This window comes from Chelonoidis abingdonii, chromosome 26 (genome assembly GCF_003597395.2).
Source record: "Chelonoidis abingdonii isolate Lonesome George chromosome 26, CheloAbing_2.0, whole genome shotgun sequence".
In the NCBI taxonomy this organism is placed as follows: Eukaryota; Metazoa; Chordata; order Testudines; family Testudinidae; genus Chelonoidis; species Chelonoidis abingdonii.
The window spans coordinates 3023160-3033561 of NC_133794.1; the positions used below are offsets into that span (position 1 = coordinate 3023160).

The 10402-nt window shown below is 57.1% G+C and overlaps 1 protein-coding gene across 3 annotated transcripts in view; it reads left to right on the forward strand.

The window, feature by feature from the left end:
* Positions 1-8988, forward strand: part of LOC116830732 (DENN domain-containing protein 1B) — a 26172-nt gene extending 17184 nt beyond the window's left edge. For 2 of the 3 annotated variants that reach the window (XM_032790371.2, XM_032790385.2), the window contains 8 exons: positions 650-740; positions 1429-1469; positions 3072-3143; positions 3914-3970; positions 5795-5929; positions 6854-6909; positions 7365-7581; positions 7844-8988. In XM_032790371.2, coding sequence (XP_032646262.1) covers positions 650-740; positions 1429-1469; positions 3072-3143; positions 3914-3970; positions 5795-5929; positions 6854-6909; positions 7365-7581; positions 7844-8650 — 1476 coding nt within the window. In that variant the 3' untranslated portion in view covers positions 8651-8988. Of the gene's footprint in view, positions 1-649; positions 741-1428; positions 1470-3071; positions 3144-3913; positions 3971-5794; positions 5930-6853; positions 6910-7364; positions 7582-7843 lie in introns of those variants that run through there. The other variant, XM_032790391.2, reaches the window with a different exon arrangement.
* Positions 8989-10402: the final 1414 nt, after the last annotated feature.

Consider the following 10402-nt stretch of genomic DNA (forward strand, 5'->3'; position numbering starts at 1 on the left):
TGCTCCCCTCTAATGGTTCCCCCCTCTCCATCTGCCCCCATGCTCCCCTCTAATGGTTCCCCCCTCTCCATCTGCTCTCCGTGCTCTCCTCTAATGATTCCCCCTCTCCATTTGCGTCCCTCTAATGGTTCTCCCCTCTCCATCTGCCTCCCTGTGCTCTTCTCTAATGGTTCCCCCCTCTCCATCTGCCCTCTGTGCTCCCCTCTAATGGTTCCCCCCTCTCCATCTGCCCCATGCTCCCCTCTAATGGTTCCCCCCCTCCATCTACCCCCCTGTGCGATCCTCTAATGGTTCACCTGTCTCCATCTGCCCCCATGTGCTCTCTCTAATGGTTCCACCTTCTCCATCTGCCCTGTACTCCTCTCTGATGGTTCCCCTTCTTCATCTGCCCCCTGTTTTCCCTCTAATTGTTCCCCCTTCTCTATCTGCCTCCCTCCTGTAATCCGCCTAATGTTTCCTCCCTGTCTGCCCCCCCGCACTGCCATCTAATGGTTCCCCCCACTGACCCTGCCATGTGCTCCCCTCTAATGGTTCTCCCCTCCATCTGCCCCACATGCTCCCCTCTAATGGTTCCCCCTTCTCTATGTGCTCTGTGCGCTCTCCCCGACTCCCCTTGCACCCCGTGTCCCCCACGCCACCCACTTTTCAGTTCATCGACGAGCGCCTGGAGAAGCTGAACGCCGGCGTGGGCTTTTCGGATGTGTTTGAGCAGGAAATCACCAACAGCGGGTTGGCGGCGGGTAAGGAGGGTGCAGCCACTGACCGCACCTCCCTCGGGGGGCAATAGGGGCGCGGTGCCCCCAGTGCATACACAGCGACCGTCAGCGGGCGGGATAGAACCAGGGACCTCTGGAGCTGAGTGCATGAGCCTCTACCTCAGGGGGTCTCAAACTTTTTTACTGGTGACGCCTTTCACACAGCAAGCCTCTGAGTGCGACCCCCTGCCAACAAATTACACGCTTTTAAATATATTTAACACCATTATAAATGCTGGAGGCAAGTGAGTTTGGGGTGGAGGTTGACAGCTCGCAACCCCCCATGTAATAACCTCATGACCCCCTGAGGGGTCCCGACCCCCAGTTTGAGACCCCCTGCTCTACCACATGAGCTAAAAGCCAGCTGGCGGTTAGCTAAGGCTCTAGAGCAGACTCATTTTCTCTCTCTCTCTCTCTCTGTAAGTGATCTTGGTGCCACTAGATGGGACAGAACACCACACCCAGGATGTGACCCTTTAACGGTGGTGCCACCCAGAGTTCCCCCACAATGCACCAGGGGTTGGCAGTGATGGTAGGGCTGGCCTGGCAATATTCACCTCCTCACCAGGGCGGGGGTCAGGCTTGGCGGCAGGGTGGGTAAGGACCCCACTTAGGGCCCTGAGTCATTCATGGCCTGGGAATTTACATCTCTCCCTTTTCTGTTCCCATGCAGGTAACCTGAGGTCGTACCAGCTATGGGTGGAGAGCCTCAAGGTATGGAACTGCCTGATAGCAGCTTGTGGGGTCCACTGGAGAGGGTTGTGAAGTGGTGTGAGTGCAGGACTGAGAGCCAAGAATCATGGGTTCTACCCCCAGCTCCAGGAGGGGAGGGGAGTGGGGTGTAGTGGCTAGAGCAGAAGGGCTGGGATTCAGCGCTCCTGAGTTCCATTCCCAACTCTGGGAGGGGAGTGGGAACCCAGAGGCCTGGGTTCTATTCAACCCTGCCACTAACTTGCAATGTAACCTGGGGGGTGGGGGAGAGTCACTGCCCCTTTCTGTGGCTTAGTTTGCCCCCTCTGTAAAATGGTGATAATGCCAACCTAGCTGCATTAAGTATTGCCTGCAGCTTCTAGTTCACTGGCTAGCGGCAAAGGGCCAAATTTTTCTGAGGCAACATGTTAAGTTCCCTGTCAGTAAATGGGTCAAACTGGGCCCAAATCCAGACCCCCTGGAAATCAAGAGGTATTCTGCAATTGATGTCGGGGGAATCAGATTTGAGATTCAACTCGTGCATTTTACACCATGAAAGGCCGGACCCATTGATAGGAGAGAGGCCAAGATCTAACCCCTGCGACCCTGCAGGCTGGGAAGGAGCAGGTGAATAAGTCACAGAAGAGGTGCACGAAAGTAGCTGCGGCCCTGCTTTAATTTACTGCTCGCTGTGTAAATTAACTCCCCTGGAGTGTGTAGCTTATACGTGCTCCCTAACGCACCACCTCTGAATTAGTAGCTTGATTCTGATCCCGTTAGAGTTAAATGAGGAGCAGCTCCACAGAAGTCACTGGAGCGTTCATAATGGATTGAGAAGCTCAAGCCTTAAGTTTTTCCATTCTCCGTAGGGGCTGTCAGTGGCTTAGATGCACTGACAATATTATGTTCTACTGTTGCCTCTTTCTTGAGAGGAACCAGATGCCCAACACCTGGCATGCCAGCTTCCAGCTGGAGGAGAAATCAGTGATATGGAGTCTGGGCATATTTGCAACTAGTTTATTTACACTCTATACACCACTCTTGGAACAGAGGTGTCACCAGCTGCACACAGGCCGATCCCCTCGTTCAGGAATCCCAGCCCATTGCAAAAGTCCCTGCCCAGGTTGCAACGCTGCCTCAAGAATCGATGCCAGTCGGAGACCAAGACAGAGCAAACTGTCCAGCTGATGTCCCAGCTCCCGCTCCCTGGACCTTAGCATGGCCCCCAAATTAACTGTCACCTGCAGTGTGTGTCTTCCCATGACTGACTGCTCTCCTGCTGAGAAAAAAACACACTTGGAGATCACATGTCCCAGCGCCGGCCTCCAGCTGATTCTAGTTCGCAGGACCAGGCAGAGAGCAACCCCCCACTGCTTGCAACAGCTCCCACCTGAAAAAATACCATTGCAAAACAAGCAACAATGAGGTGCTGCTGAAAGAAAGATTGTGTGCGATAGCGCCACCTGGTGACTCCTGCTGCAACTGTAGCCACCCACAGGCTCCCTCTAGCCGCAGGACGGTCAAGTTACTTGTGTCAGGGGGAAAGACGAAGCCAAGGACTGCAGGAGGCACCAGGGGCCTATAAGGGTCGCTCCAAAGCAACATCTCTGCGCTTTGTTTTGCCAGAAAGGTGGAGGGGCCCTGATCCACACTATGAAGAGCAAGACGAACCCAGCCGTCAGGAACATGTACAAATACGTAAGGTCACCAACTGGCTACACGGTCTTCCCCGTTCACTGGGCTCTGATAGCGGGGGGCGGGATCTTATCTGTGTGTATGTGGGAGTTCCCGGGGGGCAGAGGTATCGCAGGGGGATGCAGTCGTGTCTCCGTGTGAGGGGTCCCAGGGTTTGGGTATCACAGGGGGATGCAGTCGTGTCTCCGTGTGAGGGGTCCCAGGGTTTGGGTATCACAGGGGGATGCAGTCGTGTCTCCGTGTGAGGTGTCCTAGGGTCGGGGTATCGCAGGGGATGCAGTCGTGTCTCCGAATGAGGGGTCCCGGGGGCAGAGGTATCGCAGGGGGATGCAGTCATGTCTTGGTGCGGGGGATTCCCAGGGCTGGGGTATTGCAGGGGGATGCAGTCATGTCTCCGTGTGAGGGGTCCTGGGGCTGGGGTATCGCAGGGGGATGCAGTCATGTCCCATGTGAGGGATCCCGGGGCTGGGGTATCGCAGGGGGATGCAGTCGTGTCTCCATGTGAGTGATCCCAAGGCTAGAGTATCGCAGGGGGAAGCAGTCGTGTCTCCGTGGAGGGTCCCAGGCCTGGGGTATCGCAGGGGGAAGCAGTCGTGTCTCCATGGAGGGTCCCAGGCCTGGGGTATCGCAGGGGGATGCAGTCGTGTGTCTGTGCGGGGGGTTCCCGGGGGAATGCAGTCATGTCTCTGTGCCAGGATCTCTGAATGGACAGTTTTATAACACCATAAAGAGCCAGGAATGGCCTCGTCACCCCTCTCTCTTCTCTCCTGTAGGCCAAGAGCCATGCCCGAGACAGGCTGAAGGAGATGCGAAGTCGCTTGAGGTACAGGGTAAGATTCCTACTGCAGCAATCCTCCCCGCCCCCAACTCAGAGCCAGGGATTCCCCCTTGCTGAGGAAATTCCCCTCCCTCCAGCTCCCCTCTGATCAGCTTCTTCCTTGGGGATTGGGTGCGGCAGGAGCTAGGAGGGGCCGGTCATAAGGAGGGTTAAGGGTAGTAGATTGTGAATGGGGTTGTAGATGAGAAAGGGTTAGGAGACAACAGAGGGGGCTAAGGGTTCGGGTCAGGGGTAATGAGATCCTAAGCTGGCGAAGGAAACTTTCTAGTCTTCTGCCAGGGCAGATTCTACCTAGAGTCCCCGTGATGCTCTGCTTGGAGATCCCCCTTGAGGGTCTGCAGAAGAAGACCTCTTGGTCCTTAGGCTGAGGCTCCGGAGATGATCGGGGAGGTGCTGGGATGGGGGCCTCGGGTAGCCAATCTACTTTCTGCCTTCGTCCCAGAGGGATAGGGTGAAGGCCGTCCCCGAGATGCATTGAGCTCCGGATGTGCCCCTACTCCTGTGACCTTTGCCCTCCCCTGTTGAGCTAGCTGGCCGATTGAAATGTCATGAAGCCCCTATTAATAACACTGGGGTTTGGAGCTCCGAAGCTACAGGTTTGAATCCCGCCCCTACTCCCATGTCAGCCGTGGCCAAGAGCACCTCGCCATGTGGGAGCATTTACTGCCACCCAGTTGCCAGTGGGCTGGGCCTCCGTGTCACCCCCAGAACAGCCCCCCCTTGTTGGCCACTGAGACCGAGCTCCTCTAGGGCGGCGCCCTCTAGATCAGATGGGGGAAGCTGGCCCTGGCTCTTCTCCTTCGGTCTTCGGCTGAGAAAAAAGCTAATCCAGTGTTGAGATGCATCAGGCGAGGTAGAGATAAGGAGGTGTTAGTACCATTATACAAGGCACTGGTGAGACCTCATCTGCAATCCTGTGTGTGGTTCTGGTCTCCCATGTTTAAGAAGGATCAAATCAAACTGGAACAGGTTCAGAGATGGGCAACTAGGATGATCCGTGGAATGGAAAACCTGCCTTATGAAAGGAGACTCAAAGGGCTCGGCTTGTTTAGCCTAACCAAAAGAAGGCTGAGGGGAGTTCTGATTGCTCTATATAAATACATCAGATGGATAAATACCAGGGAGGGAGAGGAATTATTTAAGCTCATACCAATGTGCACACAAGAACAAGTGGATATAAACTGGCCATCAGGAAGTTTAGACTTGAAATAAGAGGAAGGTTTCTAACCATCAGAGGAGTGAAGTTCGGGAACAGCCTTTCAAGGGGAGTAGTGGGGGCAAAAGACATATCTGGCTTCAAGACTAAGCTTGATAAGTTTGTGGAAGGGATGGTATGATGGGATAGCCTAATTTTGGCAATGAATTGATCTTTGACTATTAGTGGTAAATATGCCCAATGGCTTGTGATGGGATGTTAGATAGGGTGGGATCTGAGTTACTACAGAGAATTCTTTCCTGGGTGTCTGGCTGGTGAGTCTTGCCCGCATGCTCAGGGTTTAGCTGATCATCATATTTGGGGTCAGGAAGGAATTTCCCTCCAGGGCAGAATGGCAGCGGGCCTGGTGGGGTTTCGCCTTCCTCTGCAGTGTGGGGCAGTGATCACTTGCTGGAGGATTCTCTGCATCTTGAAGTCTTTAAACCACAAGTTGAGAACTTCAGGGGTTTGTTACAGGAGTGGGTGGGTGAGAGTCTGTGGCCTGCATTGTGCAGGAGGATCAGACTAGAAGATCATAATGGTCCCTTCTGACCTATGAGTCTATGAGCCTTGCCTGGGACTCTGCTCACAGTCCTGCCTGGCCCCCTTTCCCCGCTCCAGGACTTGGGCCAGGCTTCATCCCTGCAGCGAGGCGGCTCCCTGAAGTGTGACCAGCTCTCAGGCCCCATCCTGCCCCGGAGCACCCAGTCCGAGTGCCTGCAAAGCCGGCTGCCCATCACCCAGCACTTTGGGAAGGTCAGAGACTGCGAAACCTCTGTAGGGGGTGGGGCGGGGGGGGACGCACAGATAGTGCTCCCCCAGGTGTGGAACATCAGGAAGGAACTAATGATGGGATGTGGGTAATCCCCGGTGCAGATGTGCAACATCTGGTGGGAATAACAGGGCATGTGGGTAATCCTCATGCAGATGTGAAGCATCTGAAAGGGAATAAACAGGGTATGTAATTAATGCAGATGTAGAACCACCAGTGTGGGTAACGGGAATGCACAAATAGTCCGGCTCCCCAGATGTCAAACATCTGGAGGGAATAATGGGGGTATGCAGTTAATGCAGATGTGGCACATCTGGAGGGAATAATGGGGGTATGCAGTTAATGCAGCTGTAGAACATCTAGAAGGGAATAAAGAAGATATGCAGTTAATACAGATGTGGAACACCTGGAAGGGCATAATGGGGGTATGCAGATCAGCCTCACCTGGATGTGGAACCTCCGGCACAGGTAACATGCACAAATAGTCCAGCTCCCCAGATGTGGAACATCTGGTGGGAATAACGGCAGCGTGTGGGTAATCCTCACGCAGATGTGAAACATCTGGAACCCGTAGCAGGTAGTTTGGGAAGTGAATCGCTGCCCCCGCCCAGAGAGCCCTCACTCATCTGAGTAGCATCTTGGGGGGGGCGCCAGGCGAGCTCTGCCTGGCTGTGGGCCTTTCCATCCCTTTCCACTCCACCTCCTTCGCCCGTGGCCCTGGATAATGACACTGGCCCAGCGTGGGGGGAGGCTGGCACAGATCAGGGAGTGGTGGGCATGGAACGGCCTGGAGGGCAGGGAGGTCCTGGCCCCAGCGATCCCCCCGCCCCCATGCTGGAGGGGCTTGGAGTTGCACTGCCCAGGGGTGAGCCGGGGGATCGGCCTCTTTGACCCATGTTTCCTTGCAGTCCCGACCCCTGCGACCCAATAAACGCTGCAGCGGGATGGAGCTGGAGGCCCAGAGGTAACAGGCGGGGGCGGGGGGGGACAGGAGGGGCTCTGGCTTGGGAGGAGCACAGATATTGGGGGGAGTGCAGAGATGGCCTGGGCTGCAGGGCATATCTGTTTACACACGTGCTGGAACATGTGGTCAGCTTCATGCTTGCCACTTTCCGTGGGACTTTTGATGCAGATGGCCACATGGGTAGCCAGCTTTAATACATCAGCATGTGTGTCACATGTGTGGGTGGACCTGCGTGTTGGCACGCATGACAGCTGACATGCCTATTCCATGTGTTCGTTTCCGTGCGTACTGGCACACGCTGAGAGTTTGATGTGACAGTGTTCCCATGTCAATTGACATGCGTGTTGACACGTCACTTTCGTGCACAAGCTTGGTGCCATGTTTTCTGTATGTCAGTTTCCACATGTGACTGTAACATGAATGCCCAGCCCCCTGCCTTCCCCTATGTCTCTCAGAGCTGCCCCGGCAGAAGGCCATGAGGCTCTCCCAAGCTCTGATGCCATCCCTGATGGTGGGGAGCTGGACAAGAGCTTCCTGGAGACGGGCGAGATCGACCTGCTGGGCGAGATCTTCGAGACACTGAGCCTGACGGCGCCCAGTGGACGGGGCCTGCTTTACGGGACCCGCAGCCTGGACTTCTGCAACATGGAGGAGGGCAGCTGCTACACCAGGGTGAGCTCCCCCACACACACCTCCTTGTGCCACCCCACCTCTCTCCCCCCAAGTCTTTCTCTTGGACTCTCTCTCTCCTCCCTGATTCTGCCCCATCCCTCTCTCACCTGATTCCACCTCCCCCCCCAACTTTTCCTCTCTAAGCCCCTCCCCTAACTCCACCCCTCTTCTCTAGCCCCTCCCTCCCCCCACCATTCATCTCCAGCCCAGGTCTCTCTCCCTGCCCCTTGCTGCACCAACCCTGGCTCCTTGTCCCTTCCAGCTGAGGCACATGAACCCCAGTGAGGAGAACCTGAGCGGGCGCCAGGCCCGGGACCACGAGTGCTGGCTGCTGGCCGAGGAGGACAACTCGTCCCTGGAGTTTGCTCCCCCCTCTTCGGAGGAGGCCTCCCTGGCCGAGGAGGAGGCTGGGGACTCCCAGCATGCTTTGCTGCTGCCCGCAAAGGCCACACGCCCGGCGAGCGGGATGTGGGACCGCGGGATCAATGAGGATGAGGAGGGCCCTCCCCAGCCAGCCGAGAGGGTAGCAACGCTCAGAGTGCCCTGGCACAAGCCCTTCCAGCTCGGGGAGGAGGAGCTGGGGGGCAGGGCTGCCTGGGGGCAGGGAGGGGCTGGGGCAGAGCTGACACCAACCACTGGCTCTCTGGGGCCCCCTGAAGAAGAGGGCACAGGAGGCCACCCTGAAGCAGCCACTACAGGGCCAGAGTCTGGGCAGGGGGTGTGCAGGGCAGAGCCCTACCCTGCACAGGATAGCCCCGCCTCTCAGGTAGAGCCCCGCCCCGAACAGGATAGCCCCACCCCTGAGGTACAGCCCCGCCTCAAACAGGATAGCCCCGCCCCTGAGGTAGAGCCCCACCTCTCACCCGATAGCCCCTCCTCCCCTAGGGTCCAGTCAGCTGTGGCTCTGTTCCAGGCCAAGGCCAGCAGGCAAACTGACTTGAGGGGTGGGGTCTCCCGGCTGGGGGCAGGGGCCACCCTGCCCAGCTCATCCTGGCCGGAGCTCGAAGAAGTCTCCCAGCCCCCGGCCCTGCCCAAGGTATCGGAGCTGAAGAAGAGGTTTGAGTCCTAAAAGGCTGGCGGCGTGGAGAGAGCTGCACCAGGGGGCCCCTGCTGAGCTGCGGACATTGCTGCACCAGGGCTCCACAGGGGCCCAGGGGGTGGAAGCTGCACCAGGGGACCCCCAGGCTGCGCTATGGGCAGAGCTGCAGCAGGGCACCCAGAAGTTACACGGCCGCGCTTGGCTCAGGACAATGGGGAGACGCTACCTTGGCTCTAGCCTGCTCCACAAAGCCCGCGGGGGGGCTCTGAATAAATGCTTATGGTGGAACTGCCAGGTGGTTGCTGTTCAATCGGCCATCCCACAGTGGGGCTCTGCGCTCGCGGGCAGCTGCAGTTTCCCGTCCCTTGGCTGACCGGCTCCCCGCCCTCTGGAAAAAATGTCACTCTGCAAGGGCGAGAGGGCGTGGGCCTCCATCCCCATTTTTTTTTTAATTGAGCCCAAAGTTAGTTTATTTTACAAACAAATAAAAGTTGCATTTGCACGGAGGACGGAAAACACGACATTCTATAAACCCAGCTTAAAAAACCACCCTCCCAGCACCCAGAGGGGCAGGTAACCCTGCCTCCTGCTCCTCGCTGGCCTTGTAGGACTGGCTTCCTACACCTAGGGAAACTGAGGCACAAGAGGTGGCATGACTTGTCCAGGGTCACCCAGCGGGTCTGAGGCAGAGCCTTCCTGGCACAACCAGCCTCCCTTTCTAGCCGAGCGTTGGGGCATGGCTTCAGTTACATTGCTGCATAGTTGGGTGCAGAGAAGGGGTAAGATTAGCACCGTGGGCACCAAAACGCCCTGGGTCCAAGGCCCAGCTCCTCAAAGGGCTAGAGGTGCCTAACTCCCATCGATTCCAATGGCAGCTTAAATCCTACATGGCTCCCAGCCCTGCTTCAGGCATCACAGCTGAAGAAGAGATTTGAGGGCTAGAAGGCTGGGAGTGGGGAAAGCTGCACCAGGGGGCCCAGGCTGAGCTGCGGGCAGAGCTGTACCCAGGGGGCCCATGTGAGTGGAGCTGCACCAGGGGGCCCATGTGGGCTGAGCTGTGAACAGCTGATCCCATGTCAGGACCCCAGCCCTGCTGCAGTTATTTGTATGATCACAGGGCCCCTGAACCCCAGTCAGCAACCAGCCCCTCCCGGCGCTGGGTGCACAGGGAGGTTGTAAGAGGCAGCCTGGGCAGAGTGACCCCATGGGGAGGGTGGGGTGAGGAACTGACCAGTGGGCGGGTATGGGGCCAGGAGATCCCAACTCCGGCAGTTTCAAAGGACAAGGGCCATGCTCTGGTGACGTTTGCTCCCAGCTCTCACAGCTCGGTTAATTTCGGGTCTTCCCGGGAGGACTGAAAGGAGAGAAGAGGTGACAGAGGCGGAGAACACGCAGCACCAGCTGACGGCTGGAGGAGCAGGGGAAGCTTTCAGCCAGGCCCTGAGCATGCCACGGAGGTGCCGGCGGCAGGCCGGGGGACAGATCCCAGACACAGCCTACAGCGAGGAAGCATCGACCAGGGGCTGTAAAGATGGCAGCTGGCTGGGGAACTGGGGTCCTAGCAACCCCTGATGCTGGATGGCCTGGTGGGCAAACAGCTTCCCTCCCCCATCTCCCTCCTTTGGAAGCCTGGGGAACTCCCTGCCACTACATCAAAAAGTTAAGAGGCTGAGATGTTCAGAGCAACGACCCACAGGTGGCATAAAGGCCGAGCCAGCCCGAGCTAAAGATCCACAAGCCAAGCCCAAGGCTCGGGAACCGCTCCTGATACGAGTGACTAAT